Source organism: Schistocerca nitens, chromosome 3 (assembly GCF_023898315.1).
Source record: "Schistocerca nitens isolate TAMUIC-IGC-003100 chromosome 3, iqSchNite1.1, whole genome shotgun sequence".
Taxonomy (NCBI): Eukaryota; Metazoa; Arthropoda; class Insecta; order Orthoptera; family Acrididae; genus Schistocerca; species Schistocerca nitens.
This window is the reverse complement of record NC_064616.1, coordinates 921,004,908-921,031,484: the sequence shown is the minus strand read 5'-3', so window position 1 is coordinate 921,031,484 and position 26,577 is coordinate 921,004,908. Positions and strand designations below refer to the sequence as shown.

Below are 26,577 nucleotides of genomic sequence, written 5' to 3'. Positions count from 1 at the left end.
CGCAGGAGTTGGATGTTGAAGTAGTAACGGAAAGTTATGGCCCTAACCGGCAGACTTTACCGAAAGTTATAGTGGTAGAAGTAGCCGACCCATCCGACGCAAACCTCCAGTTAAAACATTGCGAAAGTACTAAGGAGAAAGAGTACGAGAATTTTAGTGATAGCCGGACACGATTGGTAGAAAAGCACGCAGATTACAGCGTGTATGAGGTTAGAGCTGACGTTATACGGTCAGACGGTAGCAGAGTGGGTTGCAGAGATCCAGAGGAAGTAATTTCAGATACTACTGGCCACATTCCGCCAGGTAGATTGGCAGATGAGATCAATCTGACCAAAGAGGAATCAACGAAGGTGACAATTGGTGAATCGATAGCAAAGCAACACTCACTAGTTGACGAGTTACAGGAAAAGGTTTCGGTATTGGAGGCGAAGCTACAGACTAAGCCTCAGGACAAACGTGTTGAAATTAAAACTGTATTTGAACAGAGGCTGAAAAAGCCGCCAGATAAGCCGGATTTAGGATCAAAGCCGGATGGTTTTTTCTGGAATGACCTGGATATAGACCAGGATTTACTGTGGGAAAATAAAGAAACAGTCGAGGATAAGTGTAGACAGATAGTAGTGTCTGTTAATATGCACGACCTACAACTAAACGTGTTGATTGACATCGGTGCAGAATTGAGTGCTGTATCTGGGAAAATATTTGAGTTACTGAAAGACAAACCCGGCATCCTAGTTATGCCAGTAACAGGAGTGAAAATTATCGGTGCTACTGGGAAGGCCAGTAAACCGGTCACAAAACAGATTTTTGTCAACTTCGAGATATGTGGGGCACGATTTGAACAAGAGTTTGTCGTCGTGCCAGACTTAACTACGGAAGTAATTATCGGGTTAGATTGGCTATTAAAGTACCGTGCAGTGATTAATTGCGAAAGCAAAACTTTGACATGTACATCACAAGATAAAGCAATAGTAGTTAGCTTTGACGAGGCAGGAGAGTGTGCATAGGCAATACCAGCCTATACACATTGTTAACTGGCCGGATGACATTGACGTAGGGATGAATTTGAACCGCCGTAACGTGAGGAATCTCGGCATTGACAAAAGTGTAGAAAGTGAATTGGAAGAGATAATCAAACACCCTCCAAGGATTGACATTAGTATTGGTGTGAAAAAAGATCGTTTGCGAGAAGTATTGAAGCTAAAAGCCGATGCTCGCATACGTCGTCATGACGCTAAAGCGCGTTTTGCTAAGTTTGCAATCGGAGACTTAGTACTTGTAAAAGCTCATGAGAAATCGAGCGAGATAGACAATGAAATCTCTAAATTTAAGTTTGTTTATAATGGACCATATAAAGTCATTGGTATACCTCACACAAATGCTTATTGCTTAGTGTATCCAAGCTCTGGAAAACTATTAGATATACGGAACATTGTAGACTTAAAATTGTACCAACCTACGATCGATTAAAACCACAGAATAGGTAATTTGTTAAGTCTGTAAATATAGAGTGTAAGATTTAACGATTTGCTAGATTGCCATGCTTTTACCTGACAAAGAGGACATTAAAGAAGTTGTAATTAATAAGTAATTAATTTTGTCTAAATGATTTAAGAGTTACTGTTTATTAGGCAATTTAAAAATCCAAGCTGCTAGTTTAAGTTTTCAGCTGAGTCACAGTAGATTAAGGCAAGTAAATATGATTTTGTAACTAGCTGTAAGATTTCATAAATATGTGATTTACTAGTCATTGCCGATGTACTTAGACGCTGTTTTAAGTTTCAGGCTAGTACATGAATGTGATGATGGACAGTGTTGAGTTATCCACTGTGATAGTACTAATGGACTCCTTGAGATTACTCGGGAGTGAGTTTTTCCGAAAGAATTCAGTGAAACGGACGTTCTGGAAATGCCGTTACACAGGCGAGTGAGATCAAGCGTGCCGCACAGGCGGGCGCAACAATACTGGCGAGGCGGAGTCGCTGTCGGCTCTTGTGCCGCTCTCGGCATTCTTTGTACTTGCGGGTACGAAAGGCGGAATAGTTTTTGCTTCCCGGACAGCTGATGTGAAAGAATTCTGCTGTCAATATTTATGTTTTTGTCGATCTGCTGAATATTATTTTCTTGTTTAGCATAATTGGACTCTCATGACGAGAATATTAATTATGAAAAGGTTATATAAAATGTGTATAATATGTAATTAATAATTAATTTGCGTATTTTGATCCACCTGTTTTTATGGCCATGTACTCTGATTAATTTTGTAAATAATATTCCATTTCTTGATAGTGTTACGAATTTTGACGATTTTAGAATAGCTAAACCATTTTCTATGTTTCTATGAATTTTAATATGTTGTCAACCTGTTTTATTTTGTGCAATATGGCGGAGTGGAATAAGATTAGGAGTGTCTCCACTCAATTATTATGGTCTAAAAATTGATTTATGCTTAATTAGACGAATGCTAAATTTTGATGTTGTTTTGACCATATGCATTTCCGCTGTTTCTTTTTTGGGACATTTTCTGAGTCTGTTAAGGTTACACGAACATCCTCAGACAATGTGGGGCACGTGTAACGCCGGAAATGCATATCCTCCTATTTCCATCTATTGTACTATAAATTTGTTTTGCTTATTTTTGTTAACTGAATATATGACATTTCTGTGTCTTTAAATATTGTACTTGTTTTACTATTTGTGTATATATATATATATATATATATATATATATATATATATATGCATTTATGTCGATGTATAATTGGTTTGTTCCGTAAATATTATTTGTATTTTTACGCTGGGTCTTGCCTAGGGAAAACTGCTGTCGAACGATTACATCGATAGGTCGTGTGAAGAATCAAAGTGTGTAGGATCTTTGGTAGTGTTAACTCTGCCTCGTGGAGCGCGGGCAGAGAAAAGAGAGAGTCTGGCTGGAGTAGCGAGTGGAGCAGGTGTGTTGTGTGACGCTCCCGCGAGTTGCCGTGCTTTCGGGGTTTGGCAGCATGTAATTGCGCTCGACTTGCGATGATAGTTTCTGACATGGTGTCACGGACGGGAAGCATTAGCTGGCGCACATCAAGAGCCCGTTTCGTCTGGTGACCGTGTCGAGAAGAAGGCGCGCCAGCATCCAGCTTCTGCAACAGCGACGGCCGACAATGAGTGACTGTCGCCACCTCCTCGATCGACGAGGAAGTCTAAAAGCACGTAAAGTTTCAGAACTGTATGGCAGACCTCAGCATTTCAAACTGTTCCATTTGCCTCGCAAAATTACAGCAACTTAGCATGAACCTTTGTTGCTCATTGTCCCAATTGCATTACCAAGCAGGGTCCCTTCCTTTTCCGAAATGAACCCGAGTGTCGTTGAAATTCAGACGCCAGCATTAAAGTACAATCATTCCATTTCACTGCTTTAATTTCAAAGTTCAGTTTTAGTATTCATAGCTGGCTACAATATTTAGATTACACCAGCACAAATTAAGAGTGCGAGTTTTGTTACCGTATTTTAGCTTACCTGTGACTGCAGCTCAGCTTGGTACGTACTAAATTGTACTATTGTTAATTGTTCAGAATCATTTAATTCAAGTTCAAAGCTAAATCTCTTATTTCTAAATTGCGTAGATTCAAGTAGCTTTTGAAATGATTGTTGAGGTAGTCCAAGACTAACCGTATTTTACTGAATTTCGATGTGCTTAAGAAAGAAAGCTTCTTATTAATTTCAGTCACTAAATTAACTTTCAATTTTCCGGTTATATTAATTCTTTTGCTAAATTAAGTCAGAGTGCAGCGAAATTTATTACTTCTGACAAACTTTCAGTTTTCACACTACACGTGTCAACCTTCAGTTGCCACGCTTCTAGTGCTAATTATATGTGTAATTTCTTTTTCAGTTACTATAGTAATTGTCCTTAGGACTGGCGACCGTAATTTCCCCCAAATCTCAAATATCTAATTACCGCTAGTTAATTGTTAACGTAACGGCCGCACATTTACTTTCTTTATTAACTTTACCCCATTTCAAAATTAATTTCCACCAGTTTCATTTGCATTTTTCCTTTCATTTAGATGCAACCCTTTCCTCCCTCTTTACCGACAGATTAACTTCGGTGACGATTGCTTTTCCCAAATTTCCATTAGGTACACGCGGTTTAATTTTTCACTGTCATTAAGGTCGATAAGAGAGGGGGAGGTTACAAGTCCAACAAGGGAAAGGTTACCTACGAAAGCGGCCAGAAGACTTGGGGATAGAGACATCATTGGCATGATGGATCACTTGTGATGTGGTCCACCCACGCCCGGATGTTGTCCTGGTATTCAAATGCAGCCAACTGGTTCACTGGACTGAAGGTCATCAGTGGCTTCCCTCTGAACAGAATCCATGAGGGATGGGGAGCCGAAGGAGAAGTCAACGTTTCAGTACGACCCAGTAGCAGTACAGAAATGAGTGGGAGGTGCCTGTGCTGAGGATGCACAGCTTGTGAGATATCACGAGGCTCTCCACAACCCGAGCCTGATGGCAAGCAGAGGTCAAACCCCACAATACATGCTAGGCATTGAAGTCTCCCAGTAGGAGAAATGTGTCAGAGGCATTGTTCTGTAAGATCTATGAGAGCCTCAGAGTCCATCGCACCTTGTGGAGGTAAACACAGTGAGCAACAAGTGGTCCTCTGACATATGCGAATTTCAACTAAAACCACTTGCAGGTCAACAGCCAGGGGGAGAGCAGAGGAGTGTGTGTGTGACTGACAAACACAGTGCCGTCTCCCTTGTCCCTTTCTCCAGTAAGGTCAGCCTTGCAATGGAGAGTATAGCCCTGTAAGCACAGGGCCATCAGAGGCTTTAAAATTGTTTCCTACAAATACCAGCATCATGTGTTCCTGTGCTAGGAGTTTTAGTTCCTCCAGATGTATCCTGAAACTACTAATGTTCCACTGCATTATGGGAGCCGTCTATCACAGGGGGAGTACTTTCACCTGTCTTTTTGCTGGAGAAGGGAGCCTGTTTGGGTGGAGGCTCAGTCTTGGGGGAGATGAGTGTACCCGGCTGACCTCACAGGCCACTGGTTCTGAAGGCGAATCATGAATAAAGTCAGAGAGAGAGTGACATCACTGCTTGCTTCCTGCCTCCATTAGCAGTTGATGCTTTGATTTTTTTTTTGCCTGAGGAGGGTTCAGATCCACAACCACAGAAATGGTGATGGCAATCCTGAGCTGTGGACCAGACTGAACCTTTGGAGGGGCAGCAACCATGGCCTTTTCTGGTGTTCTGGCAGGAGGTATGGGCTTCAAAATAGCTGCAGCAGCATAAATGAACTGACAAACAAAGGTACAAGTACTGACACTAGCAACCTCCATTTGTGTAGCAGCATCAGTCTTATGAAGTGGCTGTTCATGAACAGCAGCAAAGAATGTAGTGAATGCAGTTGACAGCATGACTTTATGCATCTTTTCGGTCTCACCACACAGGATACATTTCATAGTTTTAAGCTCATTTATTTTCTATTCTTCAAGATATACACTGCAGCCCTTACTCTGGACACGATGATCCACAGAGCAGTTCACACACTTCAAAGGAGGTTAACAAGTGACTCCTTCATGAGTGGTCATGCCATATTTGTCACAAGTGGCTTCTCCCTTACACCCAAAGCACTGGTATTTGAAACAGCACACTGGGTAGGAGACATAAGACTCCATGCTTTGGCAAAGGAAATATGCCTTGACAAGCTCTGGAAGCTTTGTGCTGTTAAAAGTAAGTATAAACAAGTCTGATTTACCCAGAGTGCCATCCACCCTTTTCATTATACTCTGGACGTCAACGATGTCTTCTTGGGATCACTCAGCTTTAAGTACATCTCTGTGATGTCCACCACTACCCTCCAAGTCACAACATCTTTGCTGTAGTTCAAGGTGGTTTGGAGCTCAGTTTCAATAGTACATTCCCCTAGGGTTTTGGCCCTTCTGTAGGTTTGATGCTTCTCGGGAACCCAAGGTTTCAACCAACAGTGTCCCATTGCACAACTGCTTAACAGCTTTTAATGTAACTGCAATCCCCTCTAAACTCTCCTGAATGTAAAAAGGGGAAACTTTCTCAAAGTTTCCCTATCAAAAGCACATTCTGACATGCAGAACACATTCTTTTACTAAATATTGAACTACTCTTAACAAAATGAGAATCCAGAGGGCTCATCACACAAGGTCTCTTGAGCAATTGTGTGTTGATACCTACCAGCAGCCCACCCACTCCGTTAGGAAGAGAGTAGAAAATTTTGAGGGGTCCATTTTGGTCCCATGAGCAGCTAGGAAAATTATAGTCCACCCAGAGAGAGGCCCACGTACCTAGATAAACCTTATACAACTGAGATGCAGCAGTTTCCCCAGAAGTTGTCCACTAACAAATGTTCCATTTCAACAGCCATACTTCTCATCAGCGTACAGCACACCTTGAAATTGAGGTTTTTTTTAAAAGAGGTTTTTAACATCTTTGCGTCATGCTGCACAGTGGTCACTTAAGCATCAGTCCAAAGCTTACAGTGACAGAGGAATGGCGGCAATTACCAGTCCCCAGCTCAGGAACCCTGAAATCGCTACGCCTGCACTGCAAACAAATGCCAAGTCCCTGAGAGCTAGTTACATTCATCAAATCACAGATAACATATTGGCCAGGGCACTTGGAAGAGAATGACCGATGGATAATGCTGGAGAGGACAATGAAAGGATGACTGTATTCTAATAGATGAAGAATGACTGACAGCATGGTAAGTGGGACATGTTACTGACTCATATGAGGATCCTTGGAAACAACCTGTTGAGATCAACATCCATCAAGAGCTACAATGTCGAGAAAAAAGGAGAAATTAATTTCCAAAGGCAAAAAATATTTTCAGGTGGCTCTGATATCCCCATATACTGTATCTATATCCACTCTGCAGTCCAGTTAGGTGCAGGCCAGAGGATCATTTCCCTGTACAAGTCATTAGGGCTTCTACACATTCCATTCATGAATGGAGCAAGGAAAGTGACGGGAAATTCCTCAGAGTCCTTGGGATCCCTAAGGCAGCAGGACATCACGGGTCATACTACATCTACATCTACATCCACACTCCACAAGCCACCTGACGGTGTGTGGCGGAGGGTACCTTGAGTACTTCTATCGGTTCTCCCTTCTATTCCAATCTTGTATTGTTCGTGGAAAGAAAGATTGTCGGTATGCCTCTGTGTGGGCTCTAATCTCTCTGATTTTATCCTCATGGTCTCTTCACGAGATATACGTAGGAGTGAGCAATATACTGTTTGACTCCTCGGTGAAGGTATGTACTCAAAACTTCAACAAAAGCCTGTACCGAGCTACTGAGTGTCTCTCTCGCAGAGTTTTCCACTGGAGTTTATCTATCATTTCCGTAACGCTTTTGCAATTACTAAATGATCCTGTAACAAAGTGTGCTGCTCTCTGTTGGATCTTCTCTATCTCTTCTATCAACCCTATCTGGTACGGATCCCACACCCGTGAGCAGTATAGTGGGTGAACAAGTGTACTGTAATCTACTTCCTTTGTTTTCAGACTGCATTTCCTTAGGATTCTTCCAACGAATCTCAGTCTGGCATCTGCTTTACTGATGATTAATTTTATATGGTCATTCCATTTTAAATCACTCCTAATGGCTACTCCCAGATAATTTATGGAATTAACTGCTTCCAGTTGCTGACCTGCTATATTGTAGCTAAATGATAAAGGATCTTTCTTTCTATGTATTTGCAGCACATTACACTTGTCTACATTGAGATTCAATTGCCATTCCCTGCACCATGCGTCAAATCGTTGCAGATCCTCCTGCATTTCAGTACAATTTTCCACTGTTACAACCTCTCGATATACTACAGCATCATTCGCAAAAAGCCTCAGTGAACTTCCAATGTTACCCACAAGGTCATTTATATATATTGGGAATAGCAACGGTCCTACGACACTCCCCACGGCACACCTGAAATCACTCTTACTTCGGAAGACTTCTCTCCATTGAGAATGACATGCTGCATTCTGTTATCTAGGAACTCTTCAATCCAATCACACAATTGGTCTGATAGTCCATATGCTCTTACTTTGTTCATTAAATAACTGTTGGGAACTGTATCAAACGCCTTGTGGAAGTCAAGAAACAAAGGCATCTACCTGGGAACCTGTGTCTATGTGCCTCTGAGTCTCGTGGACGAATAGCACAAGCTGGGTTTCACACAATCGTCTTTTTTGAAACCCATGCTGATTCCTACAGAGTAGATTTCTTGTCTCCAAAAAAGTCATTATACTCTAACATAATACGTGTTCCAAAATTCTACAACTGACTGACGTTAGAGATATAGGTCCATAGTTCTGCACATCTGTTCGACGTCCCTTCTTGAAAACTGGGATGACCTGTGCCCTTCTCCAATCTTTTGGAATGCTACGTTCTTCTAGAGACCTACGGTACACCACTGCATGAAGGGGGGCAAGTTCCTTCGCATAATCTGTGTAAAATTGAACTGGTATCCCATCAGGTCCAGTGGCCTTTCCTCTTTTGAGCGATTTTAATTGTTTTTCCATCCCTCTGTCATCTATTTCGATATCTACCATTTTGTCATCTGTGCGACAATCTAGAGAAGGGACTACAGTGCAATCTTCCTCTGTGAAACAGCTTTGGAAAAAGACATTTAGTATTTCGGCCTTTAGTCTGTCATCCTCTGTTTCAGTACCATTTTGGTCACAGAGTGTCTGGACATTTTGTTTTGATCCACCTACCGGTTTGACATAAGACCAAAATTTCTTAGGATTTTCTGCCAAGTCAGTACATAGAACTTTACTTTCAAATTCGTTGAATGCCTCTCGCATAGCCCTCCTCACACTACATTTCGCTTCGCGTAATTTTTGTTTGTCTGCAAGGCTTTGGCTATGTTTATGTTTGCTGTGAAGTTCCCTTTGCTTCTGTAGCAGGTTTCCAACTCGGTTGTTGTACCACGCTGGCTCTTTTCCATCTCTTACGATCTTGCTTGGCACATATTCATCTAACGCATATTGTACGATGGTTTTGAACTTTGTCCACTGATCCTCAACACTATCTGTACTTGAGACAAAACTTTTGTGTTGAGCTGTCAGGTACTCTGAAATCTGCTTTTTGTCACTTTTGCTAAACAGAAAAATCTTCCTACCTTTTTTAGTATTTCCATTTACGGCTGAAATCACCGATGCTGTATCTGCTTTATGATCGCTGATTCCCTGTTCTGCGTTAACTGGTCTATATATGGTGAATTAAAATCTCCACCCAAAACTATAACATGGTCGGGAATCTACTCAAATCTTTTCCAAATTTTCCTTCAGGTGTTCTGCCACAACAGCTGCTGAGCCAGGGGGCCAATTGAGACATCCAATTACCATGTCTGAGCCTGCTTTAACCGTGACCTTCACCCAAATTATTTCACATTTCGGATCTTCGTCAATTTCCTTAGATACTATTGCACTTTTTATCACTATAAACATGCCTCCCCCTTCACTGTCCAGCCTGTCTCTGAAGTATACATTCCAATCGGAGTTTCGAATTTCATTACTGTTTACATCTGGTTTCAGCCAACTTCCCGTCCCTGGTACTACGTGGGCATTATGACCGTTTACTAATGAGAGCAGTTCTGGAACCTTTATATAGACGTTCCAGCAGTTTACTATTACCACATTAATATTGTCATTCCCTGTCGCGTCTCGGGAGGTGTCTTGTCGGGCCTAGGGAGGGAATTCTCTAACCTAAAAAACCCACATGTGCACTCCACATGTACTCCGCTACCCTTGTAGCTGCTTTGTGCGTGTAGTGCATGCCTCACCTATTCAGGGGGACGCTACATTTCTCCACCCGATAGCGGAAGTCGAGAAATTTGCCCCACATCTCCGCAGAATCGTCTGAGGTTCTGGTTTAAGCCTTCCACTCGGCTCCAAACCAGAGGACTGTGATCGGTTCTGAGAATGACACTATAAATAGTTAGCTCAGATTCCACCCCGCGAGGGAGGCTTTCCGCCTTCACCAACTCCGCCAACTGCTTGTATGAAATGAGGATGACCTCTGAACCCAGACGGCAGGAGTCACTGGTCCCGAAATGAGCAACAATTTGCAGTTGGGTGAACCCAGTGCTCTATCGCTGCCGGCAGGGCCTCCTCCACATTTCGAATGAGACCCCCCCCCCCCCCCCCCCATCGAGGTATAGCAACAACACCTGTCAGCAGCTGAGGGTTTCAATTAATTATCATTTATTCTAGAGAATCTGCACGGTCATCAATGGTATCTGTTCTTTTGAGAACAGTTACTATCTTCATACCACAGTTAGTGTTTGCAACTTTTTATTTAATCCATCTGGTGTCTAACAGAGAAGAGACATGTAGCATTTTCAGTTGTTAAACCACTTTTTAATCCAAATTATACGTTTCATACACAGGGTGATTATAATTAAACTTTCAAAACGCTGCAGAAATAACACCACTGGTCAGAATGATGTCAAATTGCAATGGAATATTATCGGAGAATGGGGAAAATCTATGGCGAAGGAAAAAAAATAGTGTGAAAATTGATCAGTAGATGGCACTTTGTGTGTCAGAATAAGTATATGAAAACACCTGTTGTGGGAATGACCCATTGAAGTTGGTATAAACATGCCGAGTACACGGCTTTTCCTTCTTTCACATCTGCGACATTCACCATGACTGTCTCAATGCAGGATCGCTCTCTGCTTGTAAAGCTGTATTACAAGAATGATTACTGTGCACACGTCGCTCTGCAGAAGTTTGAAAAAAGGCCTTGGTCTGATGACAGTCATGGGGACTGGAAAAAAAAAATTCAGAAATTTGAAAAGATGTGTTCTTCTGGTGTGCAAGCTGGTAGAGGGAGGAAATGAATTGATTCAGTGTCAGCGGAAGCAGTTGCAACAATAATGCAGGAGGAGACAAGTGGTGGTGTGCAAACATGTAGTGCATGGAGAATTGCCTGAACATTGGACATACCCATGAGCACAATGCGTAAAATCCTATGAAACATCCATCTTTGCTATCCATTCAAAATTACCCATGTGCACAAGTTGCTTCCTGTTGACCTGCCAGCAAGAGACCTTTGCCTTAGCATTTCTTGCTCACATGGAAGTGGACAAAGATCGGCCATGGAAGATTTTGTGGACAGACGATGCCCATTCCCATCTGACAGGATATGTCAATACACAGAATTGTTGAATATGGGCAACGGAAAATCCACATGCAAATCAACCAGTACCACTTCATCCTAGAAAGGTCAATGTCTGCTGCAGTTTTATGGCATCATTTATCATAGGACCATATTTTTTCGAAGAGACAGGTACGTCTGGTCCTGTTATCTGTACCGTCACCAGTAAGCACTATGAACATCTTTTGCACAACCATGTCATTCCAGCTCTCTAACAGCATGGATGTGTGGATGGGATCATTTTTATGCAAGATGGTGCACCACCGCACATTGCAAATCCAGTCAAGCAGCTGCTGAAGCGCCATTTCGGAAATGCTAGAATTATCAGCTGCTATTTCCCTACAGCCTGGCTGTCCAAATCACCTGATCTTAATCCGTGTGACTTCTGACTGTGGGGCTATCTGAAAGATGACGTGTTCAGCGTTCTGATTGCAAACTTAGCTGCATTGAAGGCATGCATTGTGCAAACATTCTACATGTGACACCGTAAATACTGCGAACAGTTGTGGAACATGCTGTTTCTTGATTTCAACTTGTTGCAGGAAATGGTGGACAGCATATTGAACATGGTTTCCACCAGTCACATGGAAATTAATAATCCGATTTGGTTTTGATTGATGCTTTTTATGCGGTTTTTGGCCTCAGGACAATTAAAAACTTATTTTTTTCCATTCAATGTGATATGAGCTTGCTGCGGTGGATGAGCTTACGTAACTAATAGTATCACACCTGTAAACCCATGCACACTGAGTAGTACAGTTTATCTAACATCAGACATAAACTTTAGGCATTGTTGTATGATTCATTTGTCATTTGTAGTCAACCACTTTTAAATTATGATGCTTACAGTGTCATATATTGCTACATTTTGTAACTACCTTTTTTCTTCTGCCATACATTTTCCCCCTTCTCCGATAGCATCCTGTTGCAATTTGACATCATTTTGGCCAGTGGTGTTATTTATACAGTGGTTTGAAAGTTTAATTATAATCACCCTTTACATCTATATTTACATCCATAAATATACTCCACAAGCCACCGTACGTTGCACGGCAGAGGGTACACTCTATCACTAGTAGTCATTTCCTTTCCTGTTTCGCTCACAAACTGAGCGAGGGAAAAATGACTGTCTATATGCCTCTGTATGAGCCCCAATTTCTCATATCTTATCTTTGTGGCCCTTACACGCAATGTATGTTGGTGGCAGTAGAGTCATTTGGCAGTCAGCTTCAAATGCCAGTTCTCTACATTTTCTCAATAGTGTTTCTCAAAAAGAACATCGTCTTCCTCCCCTGGATTCCCATTTGAGTTCCTGAAGCATCTCCGTAACACTTACATATTGTCCAAAACTATCAGTAACAAATCTACCTGCCGACCTCTGAATTGCTTCGATATATTCCTTCAATCTGACCTGGTACGGATCCCAAACACTCGGGCAGTACTCAAGAATAGGTCGTACAGTATCCTATGTGCGGTCTCCTTACAGATGAACTACAGGTTCCTAAAATTTTCCCAATACACCAAACCTGACCTTTCGCCTTCCCTGCCACAGTTCTCATATGCTTGTTCCATTTCATATCGCTTTACAGTGTTACACCCAGATATTTAAAAGCCTTGACTGTATCAAGCAGGACACTAGTAATACTGTATCCAAACATTATAGGTTTGTTCTTCCTACTAATCTGCATTAACTTACATTTTTCCACAATTAGAGCTAGCTGCCATTCATCACACCAACTACAAGGGTTGCCTGGAAAGCAATGCACCACAGTTTTTTTTCTTCAACAATTCTTTATTGAATGTAATAAGTATTACACACATGAAAGAATGGTGTTTTATCTACATACCCTGTTTTTCCACATAATCTCCATCCCGTTCTATGACCTTTCTCCAGCGTGAAACAAGAGTGTGTATGCACTGTCGGTATCAATCTTTGTCCTGGTGGCGGAGCCAGCACTTCACTGTGTGGATCACCACCTCATCGTCCTCAAAATGTCTTACATGAATGTGGCATCCTTTAATGACCCAAACATGAGCAAGTCCAAGGCGGCTAAGTCAGGTGTGACAGCCATGGATGGTCTCACCAACTGCTGCAAATCGTGGAGCTACGCCAAACCGCCTTCTGATGACATCACCTTCTGTGCCCAGCAACTAAATGTACTTCTGTCGACAGAAGATGCTCCATAGACTTTGCACAAGTGTTTGTGAATATTCCCCACAGTTTCTTTCTCTGTAGCGAGAAACTTGATGATGGCATGTTGCTTGTAACGTACATCATCTACAGATGCCAATTTGAAACTGTCCTGCAGCTATGCTATCAGTCGGAAGTGCCGGAAACTTGGCGCACTCACTCAGGAGACTTCAAATAATACATACACAATGTTCTGTACTCGTAGCATTGTTTTCTTCTGAGGAAAAAAGAATGCAGTGCATTACTTTCTGGGCAACCCTAATAGAAATTTTATCTAAATCATCTTTTATCTTCCTACAGTCACTCAACTTCGACACCTTACCACACGCACCATAGCATCATCAGCAAACAACTGCAGATTGCTGCTCACCTGGTCTGCCAAAACATTTATGTATACAGAGGACCACAATAGTGGTACTATCACACTTCCCTGGGGCAGTCCTGACAATACCCTTGTCTCTAATGAACATTCGCTGTTGAGGACAACATACTGGAGTCTATTACTTAAGAAGTATTTGAGCCACTCACTTATCTGCAAACTTTTCTGTATGCTCGTACCTTCGTTAACAGCCTGTAATGGGACACCATGTCAAATGCTTTCTGGAAATCTTGGCATAAGGAATCTGCTTGTTGCCTTTCGTCCACTGTTTACAGTGTATCACATGACAAAAGTGCAAGATGAGTTTTGCAAGAATGACGCTTTCTAAAACCATGCTGATTCAGGGACATAAGCTTCCCAGTGTCAAGCAAGTTTATTATATTTGAACTGAGAATATTTTCAAGGATTCTGCAGCAAATCAAAATTAGGGATATTGATCTGTAATTTTGCAGGTCCATTCTTTTACCCTTCTTATATACTGCAGTCACCTGTGCTTTTTTCCAGTCGGTTGGGACTTTGTGCTGGGCAAGAGATTCATGATACATACTGGCTATGTAAGGGGCCATTGCCATAGAGTATTATTTGTAAAACCGAACCGTGATTCCAGCCAGACGTGGCGATTTATTTGCTTCCAGATCTTTCAGTTGTTTCTCTATGCCAGGGATCCTTATTACTATGTCATCCATATGGGAGTATGTTCGATGGTCAAATGATTGTACGTTTCTACGATTCTCCTGTGTGAAAGATTTCTTGAACTGGGATTTAAAGCTTCAGCTTTCGTTTTGCTATCTTCAGCTGCCACACCAGACTGGTCAACAAGGGACTCAATTGAAACCTTAGACATGTTTAGCGATTTTACGTACGATCAGAATTTTCTCAGGTTCTCTGCCAGATCTTTTGCTAAGGTGTAACAGTGGTAGTAGTTGTATGCTTTGCGCACAGATCTTTAACAGACGCATGAATCTCTACTAATCTTCGGTTGTCGTCATTTGCGCATTTCCTTTTGAACTGAGAGTGCAACAACCTCTGCTGCCTACAAATTCTGTTATTAAACCATTGGGGGGGGAGGGGGGGGATTCCATCCTTCATCCACCTGCTAGGCACATAACTCTCCAAACCACGATTTGCAATCTGCTTAAACTTTGCCAATAATTCCTCTACATCCATCTCACTGGAACTAAGTGGTCAATTCATTGTCTAAATGAGATTCTAACAACTGCTTATCTCCTCTATCTAATAGAAACACTCTCCTAGCCTTCTTGCTTGATTTATTAACTTTCATAATCATAGTTGCTATAATGATATCATGATCGCTAATCCCTGCTTCCTTTGTGTAGTGCAACCCTGACCTATCAAGGGGAGTCCTACAAATCTCCGATAATTCAGGTCTAGAAATCTGCAGCCAAGACTGTCAGAGAGTTGACTAAGCCTTTGGTTGAGACCCTCCACTCAGCTCCAAACCAACGGACCTGATCAACTCTGGGAACAATGCTGCAAATTGTGAGCTCTGCTTACACCCTGCACACGAGGCCTGCAGTTTTCACCACCTCTGCCAGCCTCGTGTACGATCTGAGGATGGCCTCAGAAACCACACGAAAGGCCTTTTTTGTGCCAAAGTGAACCACAACTTGCAGACAATTGCACCCTGCATGTTCAAAAGCCGCAGGTAAGGCTGCCTGCACATCTTGGATGAGGCCCCCTGGCAGACATATCGAGTGCACAATGAGTTTCTTTCCAGCCCCTTACACTATCTGCCTAAGAGGCTTCATAATGTGCTTAACGTTGGAGCTCCTGATAACTAGTAAACCCCTCCTCCCCATGTGCCTGCTCTGGCCCTGCTGAAGGAGCGGCCACCCATCCACTCACAGGGTGAATGGGCACGATCATATGGCCAGTCGCCACGTTGGCCCTCCATCTTGAGCGACGTGAACACATTACCACCCACCAGTTGTCCCGCTGTGAGGGCAGATCCTCCTTGTTGGTTGCACTAGAAGGTGCCTCAGAAGCAGGGCCCATGAGCAAAACAAGTGACATCTGAGATGTCCCATGTGACACCAGATTCTCCGCCACCGCTACACTCGGAGGCAGTGTGAACTGCGGCCAGCTCCTCCTGCATCTGCACACGGCATGCACACATCCTAACCATCCTAGCAAGACTAACTGAAGAATTAAACCATAAAAGCAGACAGAATTCTAAATATGCAACTTGCTACCCTCCTGATGTGTCACTAATGGATGCTGATGTGTTAATGAGCTACGTAGCTGACTGTTTAGTGAGCAACCACTGCATTACAGACTGAATGAATTTACACTTACAAAAATGCAAGATTAAACCGCTTCAACGGAAAAACAAGCATGAAATTTAATAAACATACTACAAGGAAAACACAGACAAAGATAAACACTTACCTTGCCGCTCTGCAGATGTGTATCAGCTGAGAGTGGAAGCCTGACTGCAAATTATGTGAAATGAAATGATCGATTCCCCTTATGCATTCAGTCTTTTCATTAACTTTAGCAAACACTGATGGCATTGAAATAGGCCTAAAACTGTCTACATTATCTCTTCCTCCTTTTTTATAAAGCAGCTTCACTAAATTAGAAATAAGGCTAAGTACTGGGATAATGTATACAGCACAGTACTTTAGCATTTTGCTAGATACCCCACCACATCCATGAGGGCGCGGTCTTCAGCAATATAATTAATGAGTCAATTTCCTCTTGTCAGTGTCACGAAGTAGTACTTCGGACAGCAGTCTCAGAAAGCCATTTTCTAAGACAATTATATGATTCCCTATATAAATTAAGGTTTTTATTTAATTCACCTGTTATATTCAGAAATTTATTATTACTAGAAACTGACTTTATATCATCAGACTTGTGCTACTAATCAGAGACTTCTTTCATGACTGACCATGTGGTTTTTAATTTTACCAGAGGACCCTTGCTGAACTTTTACACTTTTATAGTTTTAAATAATGGCGGGAATTGGAATAAATGTAGTAGCTGGGATAGGGGTAGTTGTGGGAATGAAGAGAAAACATCTATAAAAATGAACTGAACTAGGTGAAATAATAATCATGAATTTATGACACATCCCTGTATATACATTTCCATGGGTCAAAAAATATGTTTTGCATTCAGAATGTGTGTCCGAGCTTGTATGATGGGCAGGGATCAGGGACTGTCAGTGGGGTCACATAACCTATAACTTGACACACATTTTCAATTACAAGAAGCACATTAGGCCATAGTAGCAATATGTAAATCATAATTCGATGTGACACTGACATATACATCTGTCATTTCATAAATTATATTCATTTAGAAAAGGCAATTTGTAGGACAGTTAGAGATAATGGATTACCCCAATGGTCACAGTTATTATCTGTGACAATGCTGTATGCAAATTATCTAGTTAATTTGTACTTTAAAACAAACAAAATGGTATTTGTAATAAGATAATATGAAAAGGAAGTATCTTATTCGTGATTAATATGTTGGCTTCATAAAATATAGGTATGAAGATGGGCATCCATGATGTCCTTTTGCCTATGATAGTTAAAAGTTCCTTTTATGTTAATACTTCCCATAAATAGTAAGTTTTAGCACCAAATCAGTATGTAATCTCAGAATCCAGTTAATACTACCTCATTCATCCCCGTAAGATTAGCACACACACAGGGAAAAAGGGATGTTGACTTGAGCAATAATATATAGTGATCCTGAGAGAATTAGCTATATTATTTGCATACCACATGCTTTTTGTGTTTCTAATATGATAACATTTTTAAGCATCTTACAGTACTTTCCAGAATGAAATTTTCACTCAACAATGTGGTGTGCACTGATATGAAACCTTGTGTTAAATTAAAACTGCGTGCTGGACTGAAACTTGAAATTGGGGCCTTGACCTTTTGCAGGCATGTGGTCTACCAACTGAGCTATCCAAGCACAACTCATGACCCATCCTCACAGCTTTACTTCTGCCAGTCACACCAGTTCTCATCTGCCAAGAAGTTTCACCTTACAGTACTGTTTAAATGGGCTACTGCAACTCAACTGCGGCTAATTCCAACATTTTGATTTTAATTTAATTCCCACTTTGTTCTACAAGATATCCTTATCCCACAGGTCAGTTTCTGTGGCTTCCTTCTAGGCACTGCTCAACCTGCCAGAGTATCCAAATCTTGAAGGTGTAATCTGATCACAGATTCTCAATCAGAGAGCATACTGAAAGATCTATGGCAGAAAATGACCATGTAGTAGTGCCAAAGTGTGTTCTCTGCCGCATGTGCAAAAGATATCCTTTTTGTATGATGCTTTCAAATGCTGAGAGCACACGATGACAAAGCCCCACACCATGTTACATATCTTAAAGTCTCCAAAAAGGAGAATTTATTTGGGGTGCTGCGTTGTGGGATTGTTGAAAGCCTGGATGCACTGAACATCACCAGGGGGAACGGGTAGAGTCACACTATGAAGCATAATGTGTGTACTATTATAGTAACTATTCACAAACAAGAGAATATAAGGAGAGTTAATGAGTGACATTTATCAGTGAAAAATATAGCTGTACCATCAGTAGTCCTCACTCCAATAAGGTCCTCTTTTCTGTCGTGGCTATAGCCCCAAGCATAGCCATGTCCCTCTAGTCAAAATGAGCTTCCTGGAAATGCCGGCAAAGGGGCTTTCCTCTGTGATAAGAACCTCACAAGTAAACGTACACAAGGGATACACTTCAATATTGATCGGCTTTCATTATGTTGCAATGTAGAGCAAAGTAAGAGATACACATTGTTTTATAAGTGCTCAGTCACTGCCTAGAAAAACATTGAGTTTCCTATTTCTGAATGAATACCATTCAAATGGTAACAGATATATGAAAAAATTTCCAATAAAAGTTCGATGGTTTTTAGTGTATGTTACAACGGTCCACACAGATTTGTCAAAAAAATTACTTTTTTCGAATCACTTCCCCCACATTACTTTGTTTTTCATTTCAACATACCATCTTTAACACCAAATTCAGTCATATATATGGTGAAGCTGTATTTCAAAGATGCATATGTCAGAAATAAGACAGCAATATCTCTATAACACTGTACGTGTGTCTGATGTGTGTCCGCTTCAGTGCCAATTGTCAAGTTGGTATAGAAAGTCTTTCCCACATATACAGGGTATACATAAAGTCCAAGAACACTTTCAATTATTTATTGCACAAGAATTAAACATTGTACAGATGTCATACATATTGCATTTTGAAGAGAAACCCAAAGTTTTTTTTTACAAACATTTGATATGCGAACCACAAGTCACCCAGCAGACATCAATATAGTAATCGAATTCTTGCCATACCTGTCTCAGCATGGCATGGTCGACTGTGGAAGTCACATCCCGTGTTCTCTCCTAGAGCTCTGCTACATCACGTGGTAGAGGTGGTACGTATACCAGATCTTTAATGTGTCCCCACAGAAAAGAGTCACACGGATTGTGATCTGGTGATCAGGGAGGCCATTTCATGAAACAGCTGTCTCCCCTTCTGTAGCACAGCCAATCCATTGATGCGGCAGCTCCGTGTTCGGGTACCCACAAACTTCACGATGAAAATGGGGTGGAGCCCCATCCTGCTGAAAGATGAACGGAGACTCCAATTGCATTTCAGGCATCAGCCATTGCTACAACATGTCCAAGCAGGAATATCCAGTAACAGTGCTCTCAGCAAAGAAGAATGGCCCATACAGTTTTCGACGTGACAAGAGAGAAAAAACATTTCACTTTGGTGAATCACACTCAAATTCAATGCATTCTTGTGGGTGCTTTGTACCCCTGATTCGACAATTATGCCTGTTCACTTTCCCATTAGTGTGAATCCTGGCTTTGTTGCTAAAAATTAAGCCATCAACAATGCCATCCCCATCCTCATTCAATTGTTGCAAACTGTGAACAAAACTCTAAACGCTTATCATTGTCGTCATCACTGAGCTGCTGTACTAGCTCCAATTTGATTGGTTTCATAGACAGCTTCTGTCACAGGACTTTCCACACTGTCATTGGAGCCATTTCGAGTTCTCTTTGGACTCCTTATGAATGTCTCTCGTACATGCTCCACATTCATTTCACTCACAGTGGGACATCCGCTTCTCTTTGCCGGGCACAGGCAACACGTCATAATGAATTTGTTGTGCCATTGGTAAAGGGCGTTCCTTGTTGGTGGCTTCTTACTGTACTTTGTTCTAAACATCCATTGAACATCTCTAGCACACTTGTTTTTGTCAAACTACAACACACAGAAAGCTCGCTCCATACCTGAACTAGTCATGTTTGCGACTAACGCTGACTATCGGCAAATTACCAAACTATGCTGTGGTGGTATACATGAAAAAAACTTTCAGGGTTTCTCTTCAAAATAACATATGTATGACATTTGTACAATGTTTGGTTCTTGCGCAATAAATAATTGAGAGTGTTCCCAGACTTTATGTACACCCTGTATACAATCTAAATGTATATTACAACAATGTAGGAAAAGACAGATTGCTACTTACAGTAAAAAAGACAGATCAAGTTGCAGACAGGCACAATTAAAGACACTCACATACAGCTTTCGGCCACAGCCTCCGTCAGTACAAAAAAAAAACACACACACACACACACACACACACAAGTAAACTCACCTCACTCACACACAACCACCAACTCCAGCATCTTGAGCCAGAGCGCAACATCACATGGGATGTGAGCAGCAGTCTGAAGGGAAAGGCGAAGAGGAAGGGGAAGGGATAGTACTGTATGGGTGGGAAAAAAAATGAACGCTGTCTGGTGAGTGTGCAGGGACTAGATTGCCAACAGGTGCACTGTCAGGACGTTGTGGGGCAGGGAGGTGGGGAAAAGAAGGAGCAAAAAAAGGAGAGGATTGGGGAAATACAGGCTCTTGGCCACAGTTTGACAGAGGCCGTTCATCCTAGTGGACAGCTGGTTGGTAGTCATAAAGCTGTGCACTGATTGCAGCACAGCTGGTAAATGACATGGCTGCTTTCACAGGTGGCCCAGCCCCTGATGGAGAAGGATAAACCTGTGACAGGACTGCAATAGAAGTGCTGGGTGGGTGGATTAGGCAGGTTTTGCACCTGGGTCTTCCACAGGGTATGATCGTTGTGGCAAAGGGGGTTGGGATTGGGAGTGGCGTAGGGATGGACTAGAATATTGTGGAGGTTGGGTGGGTGACGGAACACCACTTTAAGGGCCTGGGAAGTGTCTCAGGGAGGATGTCCCTCATTTCAGGGAACAATGATGGGTAAACAAAGCCCCGGCGAAGGATGTGAGTCAGTAGTTCCAGTCCCGGGTGGTACTGGGTGATGAAGAGGACACTCCTTTGTGGCTGGTTCTTGGGAGTGGCGGGAGGATTGGGGGTGTGACGGCAAATGACATGGAAGATCTGTTTGTAGACTAGGTCTGGGCGACAGTGCCTATCTGTGAAGGCCTTGGTGAGACCCTCAGAATACTGAGCAAGGGAGTTTTTGTCACTGCAGATATCCTGCCCCAGGTTGCCAGGCTATATGGGAGTGATTTTTTGGTGTGAAAGGGATGACAGCTGTCAAAATGCACGTACTGTTGGTGGTTGGTGGGTTTAATGTGGACAGATGCGGATGAAGCCAGCAGAGAGGAGGTGAACAACTTCTAGGAAGGTGGCATGCTGGGTTTAGAAGGACCACATGAAGCAGATGAGAGATAATGTGTTGACGTTGTGAAGGAATGAAGATAGAGTGTCTTGGCCCTGAGTCCAGAGAATGGGGAAAGGCATCTAAGCTTGTAAGGAAATAGTTTGGACAGGTTCATATACCCATAGCTGCCAATCTTGGGAACTGGCTGCCGGTAATCACATAGCAAATATGAAAGCGGGTTTGTGGGCTCTCCCACAGATTATTATTATTATTATTATTATTATTATTATTATTATTCTTTCCCTTCTCAGACATTATGTCTGGTTAAAAATGGAAAGTGACACGGACCTTGATCAAGCGTGACTTCCTTTTAACTGTCCGGTATATGTTACATTGCATTTCGGAACTTTCGTGTAATTGAACATGTATCAATAATTACAGATTTCTGTAGTTGCATATATACGTTTGGATGTAGCTGTATTGAGTTGATGTACTGGTGGATATTGTGTGGTATGACTCCTGTAGTTGATAGTATAATTGGTATAATGTCAACTTTATCCTGATGCCACATGTCCTCAACTTCCTCAGCCAGTTGGATGTATTTTCCAATTTTTTCTCCTCATTTAGAAATGGAGCTGTAGCTTGGATTGTGTCAGGGATTCAAGGATGGAGAAAGAAATACGCCCTTTCAAATGAACCATTCCGGCTGTTGTCTGGAGTGATTTAGTTAGAAGATTTTAAAAATCAGTATCGCATTTTAGTCCTTTAAACACTGTATTTCAGACACTTTCTGACCCCAAATAAAGAAGATTTTACAGTGATTAAAATAACTGTAAACAAAAAAAATCAGGTTAAGAGGAAAACGCTAAAAATCAGTTTAGTAAACATAATGGTGCTTTAGAAACATTTCTGTAATTTACAAATACTGCAAAATCAATACATATACATCTCTAAAATTATTAATTAAAAGTAAAGTAAAACATGTAAACAAAATCCACTTACACCATGAAACAAGAGGCCTGTCTTCAGTGTTTTATACAAAAATATTTACAAGACTCTCTCATCCACTACCTATTCTTCCTAGACCTGCCTTTACTTATATAATATAGAACCCTCACTGATGACTGAACATAACTTTCTCTACAATGATACTCTTGTAGCACTCTTCGCAGCATGAATCTGATCCTTTGAAAAATTATACAGGTTTGTGATTATCCAGATTGTCTACTGCGACCAAGTACCTTTGTAGTCTAGTTCACATATGTACGGACACGTCATGCTGAACTACTCGCCCATGTCCTACGCGATCTCTGCCCCGCTGGTTTCATTATTGTTTGAACCAGACAGTGTGCATTTATTTATTTTTTTAGTTTAGACAGTTATCAATCACTGCGCTGTGTCATTTCTGTCAAAGTGCAAGAGGGAGGTGTTACCATCCAAAGATAAAATAAAAGTTAAACGTTAGTGATTCATTAAAAAGAAAAGAATAGAAAAGAAAAGAGAAACTGGTTGTAAGTTAGCTGACGAGGATAGAGTAGGTACTTTGATGATAAGAGAACTTTTGGAAGAAGTTTTGTATTGTTGGCTTTAAAAAAAAAAAAGTCAACTGGGCAACGATATCTGGCCCTTTGTTCTGTGAAAAGGCATTACAGTTAAACAAAAAAATGGTTGGCAAGTAACAGATGGATGCACAGACTGAAATCTCATCATAGAACTCACAAACTGGAAACAGAAGGTGAAAAAAATGTCAGTTGATGTAGATGCAGCAGATTTCTTTAAAGATGGTTTTAAAAAAAGAGTTGTTGAAAATGACTATTACATGGACTTTGTTTACAATGCTGATGAGATTGTTGGATTAAATTGGAAATCATTACTGTCAAACTCTTTAGGTTCTCAGCAAGAGAGTTCAGCTAAATGATATAAAACTAGTAAAGAGTGAATAACAATATTAATTTGCGCAAACACTACTGGGACCCATAAAATGCCTTTGCTCCTCATCGGAAAATCAAACACCATATGCTTCAAAAATATCATTGTTCCTTATATTTACGGAAGTCAAAAGTTGCCTGGATGCACACCAACTATTAATTGACTGGTACAACAACAATTTTATCACTGAAGCAAAATAAATAAATAAAATAAAAAAAATAATTTCAAAACAAAATTGGTAAACGAGGAAAGGTCTTACTTTTACTGGATAATGCGCCAACTGCTGAACTGTTGGAGACAGAAAATGGGATGTTTCCTGTGAAATTTTGCCTACTTATGTGTCATTCTTGCTACAATCAATAGATGAAAGTGTTACTGCAACATTAAAATGACTTCAAGAGAACTTTTACATAGATTGTTATCTGCTGATGAAGACAACTTAGAAGTCTTCTTGTCATTTTTCAAGCAAATGAATTTGAAGGAGTGTTGTTACAGGGTTGTAGACACATGGTATTTGGTTGAAAGAAAGACCCTGAAGAAAGCTTGTAACAGAATATTATATGGGAGCACAAAAATTCAATAACCGATATGGATGATTCTGTTTTGGAGGATATAAATGAGCTAATGACAAACACTAATATACCAGGAATTTAGTGCTTATCATATTAAAGACTGGCTTACTTGTGACAGTAATGATAAAGGTTTTCCGATCATGTTGGATGACGAAATTGTTGAAAACATGCTGCAGGCAAACAAACAGCAGGAAATGCATAAAGATGGAACATAAGAAAATATAAAAGCAGAAAATGACGCAGACCATCTCATGCGAAAGCAACATGACAAAGTATCCAAAAGATAACCATGTGTGGAAAACATAGGTTATCTTTCTAGAATTAATAGCACAAAAATCTCTCTTCTTCATATATTCGTTTATCCAGATTGTTGATAAACTGAGTGACTTATGACAACAATTAATCTAGTTAATTGAGTCTCCATTATAGATGCAGACTTAAAAACTGAGAAAGTATGCATTATCTATACAAATGACAAACAATGAAACCAACTACAGATAAATCTGAACTACACCTACTAAAATATAACTTACCTCCGCAACTCCAAGATCTGATATCTTGAGTGTTTCGTCAAGTGTCAGAAGCAAATTTCCTGGTTTTATGTCCTTGTGAACAATTCCTTTGCTATGAAGATACTCCAAGCCATCAATAAGTTGACTAAAGTACCTAGCATAGATTTTGCAATTAATGGGATACCTAGAGTTTGCTAAACACAATCATTTCTTTAATTATTTTTGCAAATATTTAAATTAAAGGTAAAGAAAGAGATGTCTTCAGAGTTATATACTACTGGCCATTAAAATTTCTACACCAAGAAGAAATGCCGATGATAAATGGGTATTCATTGGACAAATATATTATACTAGAACTGACATGTGATTACATTTTCACGCAATTTGGGTGCATAGAACTTGAGAAATCAGTACCCAGAACAACCACCTCTGGCCGTAATAACGGCCTTGATATTCCTGAGTATTGAGTCAAACAGAGCTTGGGTGGCGTGTACAGGTACAGCTGCCCATGCAGCTTCAACACAATAACACAGTTCATCAAGAGTAGTGACTGGTGTATTGTGACGAGCCAGTTGGTCGACCACCATTGACCAGACATTTTCAATTGGTGAGAGATCTGGAGAGTGTGCTGGCCAGGGCAGCAGTCGAACATTTTCTGTACCCAGAAAGGAAAGGCATGTACAGGACCTGCAACATGCGGTCATGCATTATCCTGCTGAAATGTAGGGTTTCGCAGGGATCGAATGAAGGGTAGAGCCACGGGTCGTAACACATCCGAAATGTAACGTCCACTGTTCAAGGCGCCGTCAATGCGAACAAGAGGTGACCGAGACGTGTAACCAATGGCACCAAACATGGATGTGACCATCATGATGCTGTAAACAGAAGCTGGATTCATCTGAAAAAATGACTTTTGCCATTCGTGCACCCAGGTTAGTCGTTGAGTACACAATCGCCGGCGCTCCTGTCTGTGATGCAGCGTCAAGGGTAACCGCAGCCATGGTCTCCGAGCTGATAGTCCATGCTGCTGCAAATGTTGTTGAACTGTTCGTGCAGATGGTTGTTGTCTTGCAAACGTCCCCATCAGTTGACTCGGGGATTGAGACACGGCTGCACGACCCGTTACAGCCATGCGCATAAAATGCCTGTTATCTCGACTGCTAGTGATATGAGGCCATAGGGATCCAGCACGGCATTCCGTATTACCCTCCTGAACCCATCGATTCTATATTCTGCTAACAGTCATTGGATCTCGACCAACACGAGCAGCAATGTCGTGATACGATAAACTGCAATCGCGATAGGCTACAATCCGACCTTTATCAAAGTCGGAAACGTGATGGTACGCATTTCTCCTCCTTACACGAGACATCACAACATCGTTTCACCAGGCAACGCCGGTCAACTGCTGTTTGTGTATGAGAAATCGATTGAAAGCTTTCCTCACGTCAGCACGCTGTAGGTGTCGCCACCGGTGCCAACCTTGTGTGAATGCTCTGAAAAGCTAATCATTCGCATATCACAGCATCTTCATGGTGTAGCAATTTGAATGGCCAGTAGTGTATTTCCACTGAGTGCAATCAAATAGAACCAAAAATAATTATCTTGAAATAGTCCCAATGTTGAGAAGTGGAGCAGACAACAAGGAGAAGAAATGTGAAGGAAAGAGGAATAAGTCCTCATCTGATAAATGCAATCACAGTCTATTAACTAATAAAACTATAAAATTGAAAACACAGTACTATAATATTTCATAATCACTTCTGATAACAATTCTGAAAAAGGTACAAAGCTTTCATAATATATCCTGTAAATCAAATGTCAACTGTCATTCTGTGAGTACAGTGTTGTTCCTCTAAAATTAAACCTCGTATGAAGGGCACCTTTCTCCGTTGGCATTCCAACAACATAACTCAGTAAAAGAGCTGCTGCTAATTTTTTACATATGAAAACAAATAGAAATATCTTTATCACCACCACTACCACCACCACCACAACTGTACAGATAAAAGTCAACTGCAGCAAAATTCAAGTGGAGTGCTCATGGCTGTAAGAACCAAATCCAGAAAATAATGAATTCTGAGATTGTATGTCATCTAGTCAAGAGATCAAGCC

General features: G+C 41.2%; 1 protein-coding gene across 5 annotated transcripts in view; it reads right to left on the bottom strand.

Moving 5' to 3' along the window:
- LOC126248988 (serine/threonine-protein kinase stk11-like) overlaps positions 1-26,577 on the bottom strand; it is a 131,770-nt gene that overhangs the window by 65,695 nt on the left and 39,498 nt on the right. For all 5 annotated transcript variants that reach the window (XR_007545577.1, XR_007545578.1, XR_007545579.1 and 2 more), the window contains exon 3: positions 24,484-24,616. Coding sequence is in view for 2 of the 5 variants with exons in the window: in XM_049950553.1 (XP_049806510.1) it covers positions 24,484-24,616 (133 nt within the window). In the remaining 3 variants the exon portion in view is untranslated. The remainder of the gene's footprint in view (positions 1-24,483; positions 24,617-26,577) is intronic.